We start from the raw sequence: 23,702 nt of genomic DNA, 5'->3' as shown, positions 1-23,702 counted from the left end.
GGGGACGACTGGGAAAAGAACAATTGATGGAAATAATCTTGAACAGTGTCAAACATTCACCCCATTACAGAGATCTGGGCCTAAAGCCTTTGCTGGGGTCATTGGAGCCAAAGAACAGTTGCTTTAACTTGGATCTCTTGTACTCGGGTGATTGTTTGATTTGTTCTGCATCCGTCCATCATTTTTGTGTCTTTCACTCTCTGGAACAGTTCCACTGTTTTTTTTAGTACTCTGACTTAGTCCTGGTGCCCACCCAGGCTTCCCATCTCTGTTTTGATGGAGTTGACTTACTTTATCTGGGGAGTTAAGTAATAATAATTTGTATAACTGAGAGATTTCACCTCCCCTCCCTTTACGCAGTACACACTGAAGGAGTTTAGTGTCAAGCTGGTTATATTGTGGGGGGGGGGGGGGGGGGGCTGATCAATGTCTTCCTGCTGGTATGAGAGTGCATGCCTCAGCTGTGGAAATTTGTGAAATCCAATGGTGGACATGGCACATAGAGATTGCAGTTCTTCAAAGGATTTTATGGAGGACCCTCGCCACACGTCACCCAGGTAAGTTATTCCTATTTTGTTCCCCTTGCTTCTAATTGCATCAGTTGGCAAATCCAACAGCCCTTCTAAAGAGTGGTCTTCTGTGTTAATTTCCTCTCCCAGCCAATCATCCTGAGCGCTGCCCGCCACATGAAGTTTACTACCTCAGTAGGTTGGGGAAGAATGAGTGGCAGTGAGCCTCTGTAGAGGATGTGGAGAACATTGTCCAAATCCAATAGGTACACCTCCAGTCTATATGCTCAGTCTCCCCAGCCTGCGTTTAGCCAGTCATTTATTACTACGAGGTGAGATACCCAGTAGTAAAGCCAAATGTCTGCCATTCCTAGCCCACTATCGTAAGTCAACTGGCAGCATTTATCGAAAGCAGTGAGGGGAAGGCATCCAGCCCAGAAGGAAGACGCGAACCAGGGCAATAAAATTTAAGAACCATGATGCAGGGATAGTCGGCCGAAATGTTTGTAGGACATAGTCTTGGCAAGACAATCATGTTAAATATCGCAACCTTGCCCAGGATTTGAAGCGAGATCTGTGCCCATTGATCAGAAGCAAGAGCTGCCTATTTGCAGAAGTCTTGTTTCATACGGGCCACAAGGGGCAAAGATTCAGTGACCATGTTGGGGTGGGCTGCACTGAGATATGGAGGCCTTAATGCTAGAAATTGAGTCTGCCAAGCAACGGCATCCAAGTCTCCTCCAAAGTGGACTAGCAGGGATTTGGACCCGTTCATGTGTAGTCCTGAGGCCTAGTCCTATAGAGACCACATACACAGTATGCGTGGACTCACCTATTTGTTTAATAAAGAAGTAAATAGTCAGCGTTCAGCACGGTTCTGTCTTCCTCCCCATCCATCCAGTGCCAATCCCATACTGGGCATCGCAGCAGATGAACTGGGCTAGATGTTCGATCTCAGTGGCGAAGAGGAGACGTGACCAGGAACAACCTTGCCTGGTTCCGCCACGGATGGGGAGGGTTCAACTAGCGTCCCGTTGATGCGTACTTGTGCGCATGGAGAGGAGTACTGGAGCCTCGCGTACCTGCAGGGTCGTGACCCAAAGCCCATGCATCCTAGCACGTCATCTAAGACTGAGGAGGCCTTCTACTGACCTGACTGGCCAAAGTCAACCAGGAGAATGGCACATGTTTTCCGGATCTCAGAGGCACGAGCCAGTACCAACTGCAGGAGTCTGATACAGTGCCGCCCAGCATAAAGCCACACCGATCAGGAAGAACCTGGAGGAGCCTGCGAGTGAGTGCTTTGGTGAAGTTGTTAAGTTTGATATTGATCAATTAGATAGTTCTTTACAAGACACATGGTTCTGGGGAAGGGGTGCCCTCGTTATTAATAACTATAGTTGCAAGGTCTAATCCTGCTGGACTTTGTGGTAATATTCTACGGGGTAACCATCTGGGTCAGGCGTTTTTCCCAGGTTCATTTCAGTCACAGTTTTCTGCTTTTGTGACTCAGTGGGCCACATTGCGAAGGTCCTGCCGTAGTAGGGTCACATCCACTGTCCCATCCCTTATCTTTGCCTCCACCACCTCTCTAGTGTCCTGGATTGCCTGCAGAATGGCCCAGTGTTGGAAAACGAGGCAGCATCTGTGAGGCCAATTGTAGCGCCTGACTCTCAGAGGGTAGCGTTGCAGAGCAGTCTGAGGCTTACTCAAGGGAGGTGGTGTGGGCTAGTAATCGCCATTTACAGGTGCGCAGAAATAACTCAATAATTGATTGTCCAGTCTGTACTTTGCTTTATAAAAGTAAGAGTACATTTATTAAACCCACACACACTACTCAATACTATGCACCAATTTACAAATCTACATAAGCTGTTGGAATTACTTTGTGACATTGCATAACATCTCCATCGCAGGGGGTGTGGGGTCTAGTACCACCACTCCCATGTATGCACATCATCTTGCCCCCAATGCAGTTAGTTGAACATAACCTGGACCGAGGGCCCTGCGACCATCACAGTGGCGACCTACCCAATTTTCTCAACAACCATTTAAAATAGGTAACCCTGCCTTGGTGACACACAACCCTGACTGAGCATTTCTTACTGACCATGAAGTATACACCTCTACATCTTAAGGGCTAGCAGTCTGTGTTCTTCACCTAAGCGCAGCAGCAAGAATACATGTGTAAGCATTACTTTAGAATGACAGTACTCATCACATTTGTGGATCATTAGAATGCATTGCAATTACAGCCCCTAAAGGCATCACAGATGAAATCACAGGATTACGCATATACAGCCGGACGACCTAGCAGGAATGTCTGGCAACATAACCCCACTTTGCTTATGACATCACCTTACACAGGTACTTCACATTACACATGTGACCTTCAGTCCCTCTAAAAGAAATAACATTAGCAAATGCACTACGGATGCAATTGCACCTCTTCACCTCCAGGGGATGCACTTCTCCAGACATCCCCAACTCAGCCCTTCACTCCAGGGTGGGCTCCTGGCACCCCACAGGGGCACTTTCACGGGAGCGTGACGGCGCTCCCCGACTTCACTTTGTGTGGGGGCAGCCCCCGGGACCTGACCCACCCCGGCGGCACTTCTGGTACGGCGGCGGAGCCCCACGCGCTTCGTCGTCTATCCTCGGGGGTCAAAGGTCCCCTGCCTTCTGGGGGGCAATCTTCATGATGTTGGCCGCTTCTTGCTCCTGGTGGCGCTCCCCAGCCACTGGGAGCACTCTCCTTCGCCCTCCTTGTCTCCAAGAGGGTGCACTCTGCAGGGAGCGGTCTTCACTGGCTCCCTGCGCCAGCCTTTCGCCTGCTCTCCTCCTGGGTCTCTCTTCTCCCTGCGCGGAGGCCCCTGATTCTGCGCACTGATCCTGGACTCTTCTCCTGGCACTGTTCAGGATCCTGGGGGCAGTCAGGGGGTTCCTCCTTCCAACTGCCCATTGCGCCATGCTCCAGCACCTTCTGCCTCCACAGACCACACCCCAGAGAGAGCTCCTCTTCCTGTGCAAGTTCTTTTAAGAAAATTGGGGAGGGGGCTGGCAGGAAGTCTCTGGTTGCCCTATCACACAGCGACACATCACTTCTCTGCCCCTGCTCCCTCCTTCCTGCGCAGGCCTCTGGGTTTGTTCAAGATGGCGTCATCCAGAGTCTCCTGCCACATGGTTCTGTCACCCTGGTGTAGCTTGGTGCCTGGAATGGATTCCATTCTTGGTGTTTTTCCTCTTCTTTTAACTGGAGAATAATTCACGCATTCTTCTTCCTCGACAGACACTTTTACTAATGGCACAATGTTTGTTGTTGCCTATAATGGAAATTCATTGTACATTTTTCTTTGTCTAGACTACTTGCTGTAACCACTCTTATATTAGTAATTCATTGGTTTGTACACAAAGTTACTTTATTTGTACACATTTTTTCATATCTCATTGTTCTACAGCCTTGAGAAAGTCATTGTACTCACTTGGTACAGACGAAACACGTGTTGGCTGTTATATAGAGTATGTGCTGAAGAACAATAAAAGCAACACCACACATTGAAGCTTTGTGGACTGTTTACTTCATCATTTGGATCTTTTTGGATATCCTGCATCATATAAGGACTTTGGATAAACTATCTACTACAGTGACATTGGTGCTTGAAAATTGGATTGTGCGTAGGACCTATTTTATTGTTTGTTTATGGGTGTGCTGTATTAGCTGATTTCCTTGTTAATTCTCCAGCAGTTTGTTGTCTCAATCTGCTTATGGCACTTCTTGGTAGTAAGTGCATACGGCTTATCTAGCACCGCGCTGTACTTACACCTATTGCTTACTACATACGCCTTTTACTTGATTTTTTGATATTTGTTTTCTTGTTTGATGTGCGGTCCTTTCCCAAGCTGGGAACACTAATACCTTCTTGTATAATGGAGTCCTAAATATGTTGGTCTGTGATCAGGCCTGGGCCAATCGGCCTTTCTCTTTTAGCCATGATTCGTCTCAAATAGATATCTATGGTGGATCACCTGGGGTGGATGAGAGTAGCCAAGTCAGTTTCCCTTATGTCGCCTTTCTGCAATGCTGACTCACATGTCCCCTCAAATGTGTACAGCAAAGCGAGGGTACAGCACGAACAGTAAGCAGTCTGACTCAAGCACAAGGTGTTGCAGTCTAGATCAGGGTCCTGCGCCTCCCCTCTTCAGCAAGGCATAGGTGGTGGTGGTGTATGACTGTGCAGCCTCAAAGTTCCCAGAAAGGAGGGGGGGGGGGTCAGGGCGCACCACATGGCCACGCTTTTGCAGGAAGCCGTGCATGTTATAACTCCTGCGGGGCTGCATCCACTTTGTCCAGGATATTCAGGCTACGATACCAATGTTTCAGCCTCTATCCTGGATTTTGTTGAGAATGACTCTGAGGCTGAGCCTCATGGCCTCCATCATCCTGCAAGTGGACCATGCCAGAGGGCTCATGCGGGCTCTGCAGTGGGACCTGAAGTTCCAATGGGCACAGCATCGGGGAAATCTCACAACCTAGTACTGCTATCAGATGACACTGCGAACAACTTGCGGTGGTGGCTGACAAACTGCGATTGAGTCAGAGGCAGACCCCTCTCTCTTCCCCCACCAAGATCTTAGAGTAGTGATGAAGCGGCCATCTGGGAGAGGTTGGGATAAGAGGACTCTGGTCTCCGGCAGAAGTCCGGCTCCATATCAACCTGTTGGAGCTTCATGCGATCTGGTTCGCACTGAAAGCCTTTTTACCATCCCTCAAAAGAAGGCTAGTTCAGGTGTTCAGACAACACTACCGCCATGTGGTACAGCAACAAGCAGGGCGGAGAGCGGTCGTGGACCCTCTGTCAAGAGGCCGTGCGTCAATGAACTTTGCTGGAACAATGGGGCATTTTCCTGGTGGTTCAACATCTGACCGGTTCTCTAAATGCCAGAGTGGACAAACGCTGCAGCCGGTGCCTTGCGGATCAAGAGTGGCGTCTCCATCTGAAGGTGGTGCAAGGTCTCTTTCAGCAGTGGGGGGGAGCTTGGTTTGATCTGTTCGCCTCCGAAGAGAACATGCAATGTCAGCCGGTTTGTAACTTATAGTTTCCAAGGCTACTCTTGCTCAGCAACGCTTTTTGTCACGAGTGAAGCACAGGTCTCCTGTACACCTTTCCGCCCATACCACTCCTGACCAGAGAGCTCAAGAAGATCAGGAGCGACCAGGCCCAATTCATTCTTGTGGCTCGGACTGGGCACTGAGAGTCTGGTATCCTGAGCTTCTGCAAATGAACATCGAGCGTCCGTTCAGGCTGCCCCTTTGGGAAGATCTTCTGTCGCAGCAGCAGGGAAGGATCGTCCACCCTAACCTGTCCACTCTGCCACCTTGCGTGGTGATTGAGCTGTGACAATTGACTGTTTTTTAACCTTCCTGACGAAGTCTGTGAGGTCATTCTGGCACAATTCTCACATGAAAAAGAAGGGGAGAGCTACTTTTCCATCCTCCCTAATACAAGCTTCAAAAACCAAAAAAAGAGTAAAAGGAAGAAGAGGTACGTGTATCTGGAGACACTCCTACCTGGAAAAACGAAAAGTTCCTTAAAACTGCCCTCACTCAATAGATAGTAGCATGCTTCATCATGGGGCTGCGTCGACATCCCTGCACAGAACAACCCCTGGGACGGAGCAAAGGGTGGGCGAAGACATACAAACATGTGTTGGGATCCACACAGTACACTACATATAGACAGATGATGGTAGTTTAAGTGTAACACTACCTCTTTAATCTTGGGTTCCTTGGATAGGATTACAAAAATATCTATGGAGATTGTCTAGAGGGTAATCGGGACCCCTGTGTCTCTCCTTACTGCATTCTATGCCGACATGTTTCATCAAATTGTGCTTGCCCTTTTATGGGTCGTCTGGTGTTCCTCTGGACTAGCGATCCCATTGGTTTCCTCTCATCCCTTTTCAGGTAATAATCTGGTAATCAAAGGAAAGTATGTATCAAAAGGACATTGCATATAATAACCTTACTTGTCACTTTCCTTGTAGCAGCTTTCAGGTATTTCTGAAAAGACAAACCTTAAACATAAATACAATTCCAAACGTTTTCTGAAACATTATATAGATATATATATATATATATATATATTATGCGTTCAAGCATCTCAGCCAAACGCTGTACGCCTGCCTCCTGCTTCCAGTGACAGCCGTTGCGGAACGACGCGTTTCATTGGCATTCGTCAGGAGGGACCACGTCCACAGAGGCCGGAATCTGTCGTGTGGCAATTCTTCACTTTTCCACTTGGAGAGAAGAAAGTGAATGCGAGAAAGGTGACGTACAAAGTTTGTGACCGAGTCCTGTCAAGAGGCAGTGAAAAACCAGCATTGGCATAGCCAATAGGTCTCGCTTTTGGGACCTTATAAGTACTTAGTTATGCAGCACAATATCCTTACATATAAGGTACAAGGTTTAGCCATGCAACAGCTGATATCGTTGCACCAAGGATATTGTGCTGCAAAACTAAATACTTATAAGGTCCCAAGAGCGAGACCTATTGGCTATGCCAATGCTTGTTTAGAACTTGTGCCCTGTGTGTACTACCCTTGAAGATCATGCCCCCGAGTGCAGCAATGCAGCCCATTTTGTAGCGCTGCTGGCACAGTCAAACTGCTGTAGGCGCTGAGAAGGGGCGGACAGGTGACAGCTGAAGGCAGGTTGAGTGTGCGCTCGGCCGCTTGGATCGAACCAGGCTCCAGAGAAACAAACCACACACTAGGCGGGACGGCTGAGGGCTACAGCTTGCTGACTATTAAGTCAATAGAATACAGCAATCCAGGCCCTATTTCCAGGGTCCTGAATTGGCTGGCTGGAGGGAAGAGAAAACATGTCTGGGAGTTGTTGAAGAAAACCTAACATCATGCCCCCTGCTGTAGCCCAGCATGCAGACCTGCACCTGTGCCACACACAGAGAGCACAGAGATGGCAGGGCTCGACCCTATCAGATTGGCAAACAGCAGGAGCTGCAAAACACAAACTCCCTGCCTAGGTTAATCACTGGAAGTCGCGTACTGGAAAACAACAAGGCACCCTCAACGTGGTGCTGTATTCCGGTTCTTTTCACGTACACTGACACCTTAGTGAAATTGGTGGAGAATTGCAAAGGGTGTGTTCAGAATAGTGTGAACTCAGTTGTGCAAAATCGAATATTAAACTGCTGTGCTCTTGCCCTGTACATTGTACAGGAGAGCATATTACTCTGCCCAACATAAAATTTACATCTTTGAGGCAGGACGCTTTTATGTACTGATGGCATTAATTAAATGCAAGCGATTCTGCAATGGGCCAATACGGAAGAACTCAATGCTTGAAATAATAGTGTAATTGCAATGCATTATGGAGGCTGTGGTCCGTGAAACATCGCTGAACATACTTGGGACTACAACCCATTGCGATATCTATCATGAAAGTATCTTTTTGATGTGTTGAAATTTCAACAATTGTATTGATAGAAACACGGCATCACAGTGGAATCATCATCACCTGCGATTGCCCCCACTTTATTGAAAGTTTTTTTTTTGTTGATGTATCTAAATTTAAAAGGAAAAGTAACTGACCACTCTGCATTCCGTTAGGATTTCGACCCAGTGAGGGTAGAAACTTGTCATGGTGACTATGAACTCTCTGCAATGAATAATGTCTTTTTACAATCCGGTTGGTGGACCCGTTTTACTCTGCTGGGCTTGGGAGAGTGTCTTGGTAATATTGAGCGGTGATGGATACTTGAGAAGCCCCTACCCATGAGGCTGGGTGTTCGACACAATGTCAACAGTCTTTGAAGTAATATATTCTTGGACGCCTTCCATTTGCAATTTGGAATGGAAACAAGTGAATTAATGAAGTGATGCAACTGTGGTCAAGCATTGGCCGCGCGGCCGTGAAAGTCATCGCGATCACGGTGAAAGTGATCGTGATGACGCGCTAAAGCACGCTAGAGATGCGCGCGCAGCAGCGGGGGTAGGGGCATGGTGCTGAAGGCTGGCGCAGGAAAGGCAGATGGCTGGGCGAGAAGGGAGGGGGGGGGAATGCGGGGAGCAGCTGTGCGCGTGCACGCCATCGTGCACTGAAGCTTGTAGCCAGCACAAAAATGTGGGTAGCACTTTCAAAACCCACCTACTAAATGTCTCGCCAGACCAGCGCATGCGCTGGGTCAGGCGAGACCTAAAAATACTCTTGTGGCACTGCTTCTATGTACAAGCATCTCCGGACCACACATCCTCACAATCTTGCTCGGGACGAAATGAGGCGAGCTGCTTTGAACCCCCTCACCTGCTGTGGCAAGTACGTCTAGAGCGTCCTCAGGAACACCTGCAATTAGGCCAGAATTCGCCTTTCTCGAGCAACACTGCGTGAAGTGTAAAACTTGTTTACTTCGGTGAGCAGTTGGTGGAAGCAGTTTGTGCTGCGCATCGCAACCATCGTTGTTAATTTTTTTACTTTTTTGTTTTTGGAATGATGAGTAATTCCAAATGTTTCCTTTTTTATTTGTTCATTTTTTTGAAAAAACACCCCAAAAATAATACAAAAGACAAAAGAAGAAAAAAAAAGTTCTTATCAGAACTACCTTATCTGGTTAAAGAAAGAACTATAATTGCAAGGTAATGTGTGAAAGTTTGGTTAGATATATGTATACAGCATGATTGACTGAAAGAATGCATTAGTAGTGTATGGTGAATTTATAGGTGAAGATTTATGAGGAAGTCCTGCAGCGTGACACTGCAAGCTCTTTAGCTGCACTGCACTGTGGCATTTCCAAAGCACAGGGATGTGACATATGTACATGAATATGTTGCAACTCTGTGCTTTCCTCTGCACTGCTGCACAAACTGCAGCCATGCGGTGGCACAGGCACCCTTGCACCATGGTGCAAGGATGTCTGTGTCGTGTGGAGATTGTTTTTGTGCAGGAAGGTGCCCCTTCCTGCACACAAACAATCAGTAAAGGCATTTTCCTCTTTCAATGTATGCTGTGGAATACAGCATGCATTGAAAGAGGAAAAAATTAGGAGAAATGAAAACCATTCTCCTCGTTGCGCCTTGTTACACCAACTCTAGGATGGCGCAGCATTCACACACATATCCAGATTTACGATTTCTCATAAATCTGGAGATGTGTCTTGGTCTATGGGTGTTGCGTGGGAACACCCACAGCAACACCTATCGGACGCTCCTTCAACGCAAAGTAATGTGTATGAAGGGGTCGCATTTACAAGGAGAGGAAAAACCACCCACGGTGGCTTTTCCTCTCCTTGTAGATATGAAGGAGTGCCTGGCGCCATCACTACGTTACAAAAAGGGACGTACTGGTGGCGCAGGGGGCTTGTAAATCTGCCCCATAAGTGCTTAGGTATTGGCAGACTGATACAATAAGAACATAGTGCTGGATGGGTGATTGAAGAGTTGCATGAGACTGACGGGAGGTATCCTACGCTGCATGGGCACTACTTCAGTATTTAATGGAGTGGACCAATAGTATGTATCTGCTTAGAGATTTGTAGGGATTATGCACAGAATATTTTATGTGTACTTGTGTTGGTGCCTAGGTCATTTTATAAGAATACCACTAGTAACTGGAATGATGACAGTGCTGCAAACAGAGTGAACACTTAATTTATAAGTGCTTACGTATTGGTGGAGTGATAGGATAAGTAGATAGTGGTAGGTAAGTGATTAAAGAAGTGCATGGGACAGACTGGACGATTCCTACACTGCATGAGTACTAACTGGGTATTTAGAAGAGTGTATCAATAGTATATAGCTAGTTGGAGGTCTGCTTGGATAGTGCACAAAATATTATAGATGTACTTGTGTTAGTAGCTAGACCATTGCATAAGTTCATGACTAGTAACTAGAATAATTACAGTATTACAGAGTGTATAGTGAATTTATAAGTATTGTCATCTTATGTGCACTGCTAACCTGACAGTATTCATTTTCCGGCTATAAAGTGTATTCTGGTATATATAATTTTTGATCCTACTATTTGTATTTTCTGTTTATTCTGTGTTTTTCTTTTATGACTCTTTGTAGTCGAAATAAAGATATTAAAAGAAAAATAAAAGAATTTATAAGTGCTTAGGTATTGGTGAAGTAATAGGATATGTAGATAGTGCTGGATGGATGATTGGAGAAATACAGGGGACAGACAGGAGGATTCCTACACTGCATAGGTACTAACTGGGTATTCAGAAGAGAGTATGTAGCTGGTTAGAGGTCTGCATGCATATTGTACAAAATAGTGTACCTGCACTTGTGTTAGTGGCTAGGCCATTCCTTAAGTATATGACTAATAACTGGAGTAATTCCAGTGCTGCAAAGAGTGCATGCTAAATTTATTAGTGCTTAGGTATTGGCAGAGAGGTAGGATACGTAGATAGTGCTGGATGGTTGAATGTAGAAGTGCATGGGACAGACAGAAGGATTCCTAGACTGCATAGGTACTAACTGAGTATTTAAAAGACTGTATCAAAGCTATGTAGCTGATTAGAGGTCTGCATGCATAGTGCACAGAATATTGTAGCTGTACTAGTATTGGTGTGTCAATGGTTTCGAGAATGGTTGTCTGTATTTTAGGGTGTGAGGAAGTGCATCAAATGATCACGTAGATGTCATCAGTGATGTCATTTGAGATGTCATCAGTGATGTCACTGACTATATCATGAGTGATGTAATATGTGACATCATCAGCAGTGCATTACTTTAATCCAAAAAGCTGGCGGCCATATTGGCCTGGTCACGATGTGAAAATTCAGGAATTGATCAAATAAACAAAACAAGTGTTAATATGCAAACAATGTCATTTCAGCATATCTGCCCCGTGACCGCCATACCTGTATGTTCGTCAACGTGACTTATTCATAATAAACCTACTTAGAATTGCAAACATCAACATAAACAATGGACTACACATTACTTTAAAGTGAAAGGCTATCAGCCATATTAATCTGGGCACGTTGCGTATTATAATGTTTCTTACATGAAAGAAAAGGAAAAAAAGGGGTGTTAATATACAAACACTATCCCTAAATAAAGTTCTAGCGATTATAGTTCCGTTCCATTCACAGCTCATTTGAGATGTCATGAGTGATGTAACTGACCATGTCATGAATGATGTAATGTCTGAGGTCATTAGCAGTACATTGCAGGGGTGTAAGTTCTAGTTAGCTCAGGTAACTATAACTGTGAAATTTCACTGGTTGTGTGAGTGAAATCGGAGTCTAACTATACCGTCCCTGTAATCTTTGGGGTTTTTTTCAGCAAATTTCTAGGTTTTTTTTAACGTTAAGTAAGATGCATATCACAATAGATGGTGGGGGGTTGGAAGCAGGGCCTGGCATTGTGCTGCCCCCACCCAAGCTTGCTGCTCCTGCCTTCCCTCCTCCTAGCCATCCATTGTCCAAGTCCATGTCCCTGCTCCCTTATTACAGCCCTGTGTGGCCGTTTTTCTGCCACTGGCCTTCCCGCCTTCTCTGAACAGTTAGCTTGCTGCCCCATCCACCTCCTCCCTATCCTCTGTTGTCTGAATCCATGGACTAGCCTCCTCCCTTCTGCCTTGCATGGTCTGATGTGCTGCCACTGCCCTCCATTTAGCACGATGTACCAGTCCACTCCTCCTGCCCTCCATTGCCCAATTCTATGCCCCATCATTGACCTCCTGCTTAACCTCTGTGCTTAGCTTGCTGCCCCTATTCTCCTTCCCCCTGCCCTCTGCTGTCTTTGTGCATGCCCCTGAGCCATCCTTTTTGCCCACCATGTTCCATGGACCTGCCACTCCTATCTACTCTGAGTGTTCTGTTGAGCTGCCACTCCCCTCCCACCTGCCTAGCATTGTCAGATGACTGTAACCTGTCCCTGCCACTTCCACACTGCCTGTCCAATTCCATACCCCTATCCCCTTCCTCCTGTCCTCCATGGTCCATTTTACTGCCACACCCTTCTGCCCTCCCTGGTCTGTTGTGCTGTAACTGCTCCTCCTGCATGCCCTGCATGTTCTGAACTCTCTTGTCTGTGCCCAGGTCCTGACCCTCACTTCTATCCTCCATGGTCCTTTGTGCATGCCCCTGCACCCTCCTTCTTGCCCATCATAGCCATTGTGCTGCCACTAACCCTCCCGCTTGCCATGCATGGTCTTCTGTGCTGCCACGGCCCCTCCCACCTTCCCTGTGTGGTCAGCTAGCTGCCCTGACCCCCCCCCCCCCTCCCACCTTCCCTCCATGGTCTGTGTGTATGCCATCACAGTCGCACTGTTGCTCTTCATGGTGTGTCTTGCTTCTAGTGCCCATTCTGCCTGACCTCCATGGTCATCTTGCTGCTCCTGCCCCCTTGCCACCAGCCCTCTGTTTCCATGTGCAGACCCCTATTCCCTCCCTCCTGGCTTGTCTGTTCCATTGTAGTGCCCCTGATCCGCCCTCCTGCCCTTTATGGTCTGTTATGCTGCAGCTTTCTCTCCTGTCTGTCCATTATGGTCAGCTAGCTACCATTGCCTCTTTCCCCTCTGTTCTCTGTTGTCCATGTGCATGGTCCTGTCCCCTCCCTATTGCTTTCTATGGAATGTTGTTCTGCACTCCCGTCCCGCATGCCCTGTGTGGTGTATTGTGCTGCTGCAAACCCTGATGCCTGCCCTGTGGGGTCAGTTTGGTGCACCTCTCCATGTCCCTCCTGTCCTCTGTTATCCCAGTCCATGTCCCTACCCCAATTTCTCCTGCCTTCCATGATCCAATGTACCATACTTGCTAACATTTTGAACTTGGTAAGAGGGAGATTTTGAAAAAAAACTGGGGTATTGATTTTCCCATTTGACTTGCATTGAAAAGAGGAGATTGTAGACAGGAGACAGATCAAATAAAGCCCATTTGGGCTTAAAAGCATTGGACGTTTCCTGGCTGAATCGGGTCTGTTGGCATGTATGGTTGTACTACCACTGCCTCTTCCTTCTGCCCACAATGGTCTATTACAGTGGTTCCCAAACTTTTGACTCCTGAGGACCCCCATTGAGTTACCACTGAAAGCCGGGGACCCCCAAGCAATTTGTAGGATTTAAATTTCAAGCATTAAAACAGTAATTAAAAAATAAATAAACGCGTGTGCACACAAAACAAATACTCTAATTACTAAGGATTTCAGGGGCATATTTACAAGTCCCTATCGCCATGGGAATGTCACTTTTAGCGATGTTTCTGTGGCAATAGGGGCTTCGCCTTATTTACAAGGCAGCGTTAAGCCACTTATTGTGGCTTAACGCTGCCTTGTAAATAAGGCCCCCTTTCACGCAATGCTTAGCGTGAAAAAGGTGGGCAGTGGGAGTTGCAGTGGGCGTTTCACTCTGGCACCCATTGATTTTGACGCTGTCCTTTATTTAAAAGGTCAGCTTAAATAGGAGACAGCACCAGAATTAAGACCATGAAAAACCTAAATGAGGAGAAATTCCTTATTTCTCCTCGTTTTTGCTTTTTCCAACGGAAAAAGCAAACCACCTTTGATTGTTTATGTTCAGGAAGGTGACCCTTCCTGCACATAAACAATCTTTACTAAAAATGAAGTTTTGTAACTTCCATGTGTGCTGCATTAGGCAGCACACATAGAAGTGACAAAACAGCATTACAAAATTGTTCATGTACAGGAAGTGGGAACATAGCAGCATCAGGATAATGATAGACTGGGAATAAACATATGTTTTTAACTTTTACCATGCAGTTTGCAAGCAGCTCTTTGACAGCTTATAGGACACTGCTAGATTACGATTGTCCCTTATGAATTGCACAGTGACGAAAGAATCTCTGTGACAAAATCAATAACCCATTGACCTATGCACATAAAATACTGTTTTTTAAAATGCATGGTACGCGTTCTTTGCAGTAGGCATATTAACGTGTCACATTAGAATCTAAAGTCAAAGTTGCCACTGGACAAAACTCTGATCTCTCTCCAGCAGGTACATTAATCACTGGCATTTTCTTGACACTTTTTTTAGTTGCTCAAACTGCTAATTTCACAAAGAACTTTGATGTGCTTTTAAAATTGCTGGCTGAGGACCCCCTGGGAATGTGCCACGGACCCCTGGGGGGTCCTCGGACCCCAGTTTGGGAAACACTGGTCTATTATATTGCCACAGCCTCTCTTGCCAGTCCTGTATTGTTGGTTTGTTGCCCTTGCCCCCTTTCCACTGCCCTCCATAGTCTGTTGTGCTGCCACTGCCCTTCCTGCCTGCCCAGTGTGGTCAAATTGTTGCCTCTGCACTCTCCTACCTGCCTTCAATTTTCAGAGTCCGCGCCCCTGGCCTCTGCCTCTCAACAGTATCCTAATGAACAACTAGATTGCTAACATTCTATATTTAGTACAAAAGTGTGGAACGCCTGACGTCATCTTGATGTAATCAAAACTGTAATACCTAGATCATTTCCTTTAGAAATTACATATATGAGAGGGTCTTATTTTCATCAAAATTATGGTTAGTGCTCTAAAAAACTAAAATGAGGACCTATTTTCTGAGTTTTCAAATAGCGACAAAGCACTTTTAAATTATTTGTTATCTTTGTTTTTTTTTATCCAGTTGACCACTTGATTAAATGTTGCACTTAGGGGAGAGGATGTGGTGTTACTTCCAGAGCTGCAGACTTTGCAACTGGGGAACCAGGTTTGAGTTTCTGCTTCATCTCGACATTCTGTGGTTCTGGTCAAATCACTTGTACTCCCCATGTCTACAACCAAAATGAATTTGTTGTTGTGTGATGTAACCAATGCTCATGTAAAGCACTCCAATACCTGACAACTCTGCACTATATAAAACTGGAAAAACACAAAAAGTAAAATGTTTTGCACACGTCTGTCATTGGGCTACATGTGGGTGATATTTGTGCTACATTTGTGCTCTTTTGTTTCTGGTGGCCATCTTGGGAGATTTATTTGTTATGAAGTTTCCTAATTTCCTCATTTATTATAGTCTCCTCAGTAGGAAATGCTTTCAGTTTTTTACTTTGATTCAATCAAGAAGGTATTCAGATATGTCACACATTTGCCATAAATTGTGAATGTTAGCACTCTAGTTGCTCATTAGATCACTGTAGTAAAGCTACTGCTCACTATGGAAGTCTGCTGCTGGTATTGAAAGTGCATGTCAGAATTTTTTAATGAAATAGAGGATTTGGGAAGTCACTCAAAATGTGCCCTAATCTTTCTTTCTGCCACACTAATCCTACTTTCTATGGCAAAATGAACCCCCTCATTTTGTTCCTTTTCAAATTAAATGTTTTAAGAGTTACCACTTTATTCCAACCAAGATGGCTTCAGGTGTGCCATACGTTTGTCATAAGTAGGACTGTTAGCGCTCTAGTTGTTCTTTTAGAACACTCTGGGAAGCTGCAGTAGAACACAAAGGAATCAACTGACCGTCTCTGCCCTTGTTGAATGTACATGTTTTACTGAGAATGTCAGATTTCATTCTCACATGACTGAGAAAGATAATGTGAATATACAGAAAATATGCTCTGTTTAGCTTATAGATCACCTTCCAAACTTCTGTGGAAAAAGCATGAGAAAAATAGTTTTCTCTCAAACATGATCACCTTAGAACACACCACAATTCCTAAAATGAGTATGGTACCATCAACAAATGATTTATAATGTAACTAAAGTCTTAAAATCTTCTATTAACTGCAATGCTTTTTAATGAGATGCTATCATGTATATTGGTTCCAAGATAGCTGCCAACACTTCTTGGATGAAGTGCTGACAGCCAATCCGATCTCACGATGAGATGTGTGGTTACGACCCGAAATGCATTGGGTTTATAGAGTGATTGCATTTAAAAATACAGTTTGTGTAATGGAGCATGGATTATAAAAAGATGCATTAAACGTATGATGCATACATAAGGAATGGGATGAAACTGTTTTTCCGTGAAACCGGAAGATACAAATAAATTCTGTGGAGAAACAAATAGGTTTCAACGGTAAGTGCACCCATCAGCTAGGGACTGGTCCCCCAAACCTGGCACTCTTGACACTTTTAGTTTCTTAGTGCCGTCACACTCGGTGCCATCAATGAAGTAGCACAACTACAAACTATTTTGAATACTTAGGCAAAATACAGGATAAAGAGTGCACTGCGATAACTCATCTAACATTAAGATTTGTAATGTGGAAATCCATTGATGAATGCCATTACAACAGATTTTCTTCGTCAAAGCTGAACTAAACAACTCTGGTTAGGTTTAATAATTTAAGCTTTTATTTATCAGCATTTTTGATCGTGTTACATAATGTACTTTTTATGTGTCCAAACATAATCTTACTATTTGTATTAGAAAATGTTTTTCTTCCTTTTGTTTGTATGGCTGAACAGAGAGCGAAGATGTTTCCTGTGTTTTGGCAATGCATCCTGGCTTAGTAGTGCAGAAAGAATAAGACCAAGATTATTTTCATAGTATAAACAAAAACTAGGCTTTTGAATTACGCATTACCTCCAACTGTATAAGCACGCATACCAGCTATTGCTGTTTGCTCACCTAAATGTTTGAATTTGTTGTATTTGTCTATAGTACTTGGATCTTCAGCAGAAATTGACTAGGGGTGGATTGTGGTACCTCTTGCAATAGTTGAAATCAAGTAGATTGTTATTTCCGGAAATCGACGCCAGCGCGCCCGGAGGCGCTATTTAGCGGACCTTGACCCCGGCAGAGCGGGGGACGCAGTCGAAAGGTGGCGGAAGGCTGGGCACGAATCCTACCTGAGAGAGAAACAGCTATTGGTGTCTCCAAGACCATTGTGCCCGCAGCGTTTCCCTCCCGCCGTCACTCGTAGAGGTGGCCACTGTGAGGGGGGAGCGCAAGCAAAAACTACACTTCCCAGGATTCCCTGGGGCCGGAAATCGACGCCAGCGCGCCCGGAGGCGCTATTTAGCGGACCTTGGCGCCGGGAGAAGCCCGGGACAAGGGCGGGACCGTCTGTGGCCGTCCGGGGCCGGAAGAGGCCGGGCTGGGCTCACCCCCTAAATCGTTGGTATCCTCATAACCGGCCCCATACAGGTACTGCTGTTGATCCTTGTGAATTCCTGCAGATTAGAGGTTGTGGACTGGGATTGTCAGTAGCGGACTAATCTCTAAGGCTACTTTCTCTGAATGTAAGCACGATAGAGTGCGGGTTATTCTGCGCTATTCTTCGGACTCTTGAATTTGTCTCAGGGCTTTCTTGTGATTCTAGGTATAGCCCTGTCCAGTAATAGTTATGCCAACTCGCTCTGGGAAAAGTCTGAGGGGGAACGAGGGGGGCATGGTGGGCACCATGGATCAATTTATTACGCGTGTGGCCAACGTTATTGACAAGGAAATCAGTATAGCTGAATGCCGGCTATCCCAAAGTCCGTTTACCGATAGGCGCTCATCGATTGGCCAGCTAGCCCAAATATCCTCCCCCGGATCGAACTTCGCTGCCCAACGCCCCCCACTCCTTAGATCACCCTCGAGTTGCGGCCTTGAGGGCCAACATCGAGGGCCTTGAAAGCCTGACGGCCACGACACTCAACACCCAAAATCAAGTGGCTCCCATCCCAGTAGTAACTAAGTTAGGCACTCTTTCCCCCTCCCCACATTTGGTAGATTCCACCATTTCCCTAACTTTGCCTTCTATGGCGGACACTGGGGTTCAGGCTGAAATCCATCCGGCCACTACTAAGAGTGCAAGATCCGCTACCCCCCGGATAACCAGACTGTTAAAGAACCGTAAGAACAAGAGGCGGGTAGGCGTTAGGAGGGGTGATCTCAACAAAGTAGTGGAAGGAGCACTTAGATCGCTTCAGGAAGAAAATAATCGTGAGGGGCCTGCTGCTATTGTGTCCAAAAATTCTGCTGAGGATAGTGCGGATAGTGCAGCGACTTTCCCCCTAGATTCCCTCCCCACTAAAAAAATGGAGGATATAATAAAATCCTTACTCCTTCCAGTACTTGACAGAATTAAAGGGCTAACTGAGCGTGTGGATAAGTTGGAACAGACAACTTTAGACAACTTTTTTTCCCTAAAATCTTTTATAAAAATGCAGTTAAAGACGAGGGAAGAAGGACTTGGGGGGGGGGGGGGGGCGGGGGGGGGGCATGACGGCATCTCGCTGTCAACAGCTCTATCTAGCTCAGTAACCTCCCCGACAGGATACCAGCTGGGTTGGAAACACCTAACTGTAACCTGTACCCTACTGTGTTAGTGGAGGATACTGCCAGTCATCTAGCTCATACCTCCCACATATCTCCGGCAACAAGATGACACGCCCGTTAGTCCCGGTTGGCTCAGGCGACGAAAACTCATTTAGCATGTCTACCCCGCCAGCAGCTCGTAGTATAAATGAGACTCCAACCGTTAGTTCAACTGGAATTGCAAAGGCAAACACAGTGGAGCCTGATGAGGCCCCTTCCTCAATGCGGGTCCCCATTATAAATCTGCCTCCTGATTGCCAGCCCTATGTGGTTGTGATGACTGGTGTACCGGTCCTCAGCCCGGGCAAGAGTGAGCCCTATACTGACTTGTTTAACAAGACCCTATTCTGGCTCAAAGAGAATAGACCCTTGCCCGAGTCTTGGGAGGGCCGGATAATCCATGTACGCAGAGTGGGTTGGATTGGAAGTAGGAAAAAATCCACCAAAGGGGATTGCGTTATAGTGAACTTTGAAGATCCAAAGGTTGTCAGCTACATATGTAGGGGCTCTAGGAAGGGAAATAGCTTAGTAAGCAGTGTGGGCTCAATCGATACCCGCGATCTTAGTTATTTTAATCCTCCAAACCCGCTCGTGAGACAAAGTGGACTCCACACGAGGGAGAGCTGGGACAGCTACCCCTCCCGTGGTAACACTTCCAAATTCAGCTTATTCAACATAAACCTCAGCCAGCCACAGGGTTGCCCTTGGCAAGGCTATTGACACACAACTTGCCCTAGACATGAGTGCCACATTGAAGCACCTGGTGAATTAGCCATCGGTAACTCTCCCATAGGAGACCAATTGGGGAGCCCCTCTACTTGTATTTTCCCGTCTCCACCGATCCCGGGCGGACACTCTCAGGCTACACATGATTCTAGTAGGGATTCCCCCACTAAGAGCCTCTTGACTACTTATGACGTGGCTCCACTCGTTGGTGATGTAAACAACACTACTAACTCTATTGTCACTACAGGTGCATTAGCCCTAAGTCAGGGAAAGGACCCAATTGCGCCTCTGAAGGTAGCCAGTTGGAATATTGCCGGTTTAGCGAGAAACTTAGCCATCCCTGAGTGGAATGCATTTATTGAAACCTTTGGGATTTGTCTGTTCCAGGAAACGTGGTGCCTGGAACCACAGTATAAGCTGGGCTTTACTACCTATTTTGTTCCAGCTGTTCGACCCAAGGAAGGCAAGGGCCGCCCTTCCGGTGGGCTCTTAATTTGGGTAAGCCTTTCCCTGCGGTGCTCTATTAAATGCATTGCCACTATTTCCCCGGATTTACAGAGACTCTCACTTCGAGGTCCGTGTGGAGGGCCGGAACTTGAAATACTTAACATTTATGTTAAAGGCTCTAGGGGTGGAGGATCTATTCTCTCTCCAACCGGCATTGATGAGGAACTTAAACTGTGGCTCAAACTCCCTTGTCCTATTGGCGGGGGATTTTAACTGCACTTTCGAACCTCTTGCAGCGGAGGACGTGCTGGGTTATAGAGATGATGATGATGCAAGAAGAGGCATCCCGCCCCTGTCCATTGCTCCAATCAAAAGATGGTCCCAAAACGCTATAGCCCTCAACACGCTCTGTCTGGAATACGGACTGAGAGCTACCAATGGCAGATCTAAGTCTGACCAAAAGGGGGCGCATACATTCAACAGAATAGGCCATTCCTCCAGGATCGACTACATTATGTTGAACTTTTGCCTGTGGTCTTTCTTGGTGGATATGGAGGTCCGCCCGTCTATAGACAGTGATCACAACCCCTTGCTCTTGTCTTTGTCTCCCTTGTGGAAGGGCAGCCCTCCTATCTCAATTCCTCATGTGTGGAAATTATCACATGAAGTATGTCCTTCTAATTGCGGCAGGCGCCTGAAATGGAAGACCTTTATTGGCAATGAGACCAAGATGCGGGAGGCACAATCAATAATGGCTAATATCTCATTGCGCCTAGACTCCCCCTCCATTAGTGCACCAGAGGTATCTGCAGTTTTTGTACAGACCACAAAGGCTATAGGTGACTTATTTACAGCAAGAATGCGGGCAAGGGGGCTAAGAGAGATTCAAGGAAGGGCCCACCCGGGTGGTTCTCAGATTCTTGTCGAGCGGCCAAAAGGGAACTATTAAAAGCAGTAAAAGCTAAGAATAGAACCCTAGTATGTGTAGCCAGGGGCAACTATAAGAGGGCAAATTGGGAAGACCAGTTTTGGTGCGATCTCAAAGCCGCAAGCACAAGGAAGGATGCAAAGGGTTTTTGGGACCTTTTGAGATCCAGGGAGAAACCTGCGGACACAATGATTACGTGCAATGTTCCAGAGAATGCATGGGTTGACCATTTCACCAAACTTTACTCAATGGCTCAGGAAGCGGGGGTTAGCTTGAGTGCTCGTCACCCTTACGACTCTGCCCAATTTAAGGATGAGCTTCAGTTTACACCCAAGGAAGTGGAGGGGGCAATAAACAATCTGGTCCCCAATAAAGCAGCAGGTCTGGACGGCATTCCCGGAGACCTATTACGCGCCAATCCAGAACATTGGGGAAAACTAATTTCTGCCCTATTAAATTTTAATTTTGAAGGGGCAACTTTTCCGACTTCATGGAAGGGTGCTGAGGTCGTCCCTATTTTTAAGAAAGGCTGTCGGAACGACCCAGCTAATTACCGTCCAATAAGTCTTTTAGATACCTCGCAAAAGGTGGCTGGAAAGGTAGTTCTAACCAGGATATTGCAGTGGGTGGAGGATAAGGGCATTCTCTCTGACTTTCAGGCAAGGTTCAGAGCAGGCACGGGGACAATAGAGCAATCCTTTCGACTAATGATGCTCTATTGGAAGGTTGTTCTTTTGGCCAAGGGCAGTCTATATCTTGCCTTTATAGACTTGCGGACTGCCTTTGACCTAGTTCCCCGTAGCCAACTCTGGAGAGTGCTAAACGAACTGGGTATCCCACCCTACCTGTTAAACCTGTTAATAAATCGTCACGCGGACAACTTTGCACAGATCAGGTGGGGTAGCCAGGGGCAAAAAACAGCATGCATCCCTGTAAATAGAGGGGTACGCCAGGGATGCGTTCTTGCTCCTACCTTGTTCTCCTTATATGTTAATGGAGTGGTGGAGCACCTGCTCCAACACCCAGCAGACGCACCATCCCTGGCTGGTAGAAGAATACCTACCCTTCTATTTGCAGATGATACCCTCCTGATCTCAAAATCCCGGCAGGTTTGCAGAGTTTGTTAACTAACTTCAAGTCCTTCTGTGATGCAAGAGGGTTGGTTATTAACACTGCAAAGACCAAGTATTTGGTCCTCAATCCCCCTAAAAAACTGGCTAAATCATCGACCTTAGATTCTGTCGCGCTGGAGAGAGTCTCAGAGTTCGATTACCTGGGTGTCCGACTCTGTGACTCTATGAGCTGGAATTGCCACCTTCAAAAGATGTTGCTGACACATAAGAGGGTGGTTGGTGCCTTGCTCAAGGAACACCGCGCTTCATCTTTAAAACCCATCGCTGCTGTTCTGGACATTTACAAGGCAAGGGCTGTTAGCGCCGCTCTATATGGGGCCGAACTTTGGGGGGTTCAAAAGGTAGATCTTCTTTCCCGTTCAGAAAATAAATTCCTTAAAGATCTAATGGGGCTTCCCTATAGCACCCCAACCCTCCCCTTGTTTCTAGATACAGGAATTCGCCCATTGAGCGATCAAGCGAAGCTTCGCCCTCTCCTCCTATGGGCAAGAATATGGAGAACACCAGAATTATCCAGCTACGCAGACGACCTAACCGACGTGCTGGGTTCATTAGCTTGGCCCAAGATTCCTTGGTTGAGGGAAGTCAAGCGTCTTCTCTTCAACCTTGGCCTCGGAGAAAATTGGACCAATAGAACTGCTCCTCCTAAGTTAGAGTTGAAAAAGATTTACTGGGCCTGGGTAGCTGGTACTAGAAATACTGATGCCAATTTGTGTAGGACATCTATGGACTTTCTCCTGATCAAGGAAGTGTATTTCTGTGAACCCTACCTGGACATTATTTCAAACCGCAAAGATAGGGCTTTGTACTTCCAATTCAGAGTAGGTTTACTCCCCGTCGGTGATCTGACATCTAGGTGGAATGTTCCAAGGCAGACAACTTCCTCCTGCCCCTTCTGTGAAAATAGGTGTGAGTCTGTACCCCATCTACTGTTTGAATGCCCGGCTTATGCAGCCCCCCGGAGCAGATGGCTCAAGCCCCTTTGCAGAGAACTTGGAACCAGGCTCCACACAGAGGCCATGCGAATATTAAACAAGCGAACCACGGCCCCTTTTTGCTTGTGGGTTAGCTAAGTTCCTAGGTTGGGCTTGGCGCATTAGATCAACTAGGCCTTCCTATCTTGTTTAATTTGTTTTATCTAAATATTTTGGCTTTTACTTAAATTATTGACACCAGTAGCGATTCTGAAATGTTTGGCTATCTTTTAATGCACTGATGTCTTTTAAATTTTTATGTGTACCTTGTGTATGTATGCTTTTAAGATATATTTATATCGAAATAAAGCCTTGTTGACTGGTTTGACTGGTATTTTCTAATTACTTTTATGCTTGAAACTGTGGTTTAATGCTCCCTTTCCTAACCAAAATTTGAATTTAATATGGTGAAAGCCAAAATAAAAGGTAGCTACGGCAAATAGCAGCTAAGGCTAATCGTACAAGATGTGTCGATTGGGTTCACTTCCTTTAGCTAAAAGCTTTTGTTAAACGTTTTGATTACTTTGTTAATTTAAGAAAATATGGTTGAAAAAATTGAAAACGATGAAAGAGTTTGAGGTAACCTTTTCTTTCTTTTTTTATACATAGTACATTAACCAGAAATATTCGACACAGGAGAGGGGAAAAGGTTGCAATAAATGTACCGAGTGAGTATGTATTCTCTTGTTTCTGTGCAAGTTCATGATTAATGTCTCCATTTTCTTTATTAATTGTTTTGTTCTTCTTCTCACA

The 23,702-nt window shown here is 46.0% G+C and overlaps 1 protein-coding gene across 1 annotated transcript in view; it reads left to right on the top strand.

Annotated features, from left to right (window-relative positions):
• Positions 1–23,702, top strand: part of GCLC (glutamate-cysteine ligase catalytic subunit) — a 252,101-nt gene that overhangs the window by 94,159 nt on the left and 134,240 nt on the right. Inside the window, exon 5 of the mRNA XM_085610850.1 lies at positions 23,559–23,617. Coding sequence (XP_085466976.1) covers positions 23,559–23,617 — 59 coding nt within the window. The remainder of the gene's footprint in view (positions 1–23,558; positions 23,618–23,702) is intronic.

Source organism: Triturus cristatus, chromosome 6 (assembly GCF_964204655.1).
Source record: "Triturus cristatus chromosome 6, aTriCri1.1, whole genome shotgun sequence".
Classification (NCBI taxonomy): Eukaryota; Metazoa; Chordata; class Amphibia; order Caudata; family Salamandridae; genus Triturus; species Triturus cristatus.
This window is presented reverse-complemented; position numbering and strand designations above follow the sequence as displayed.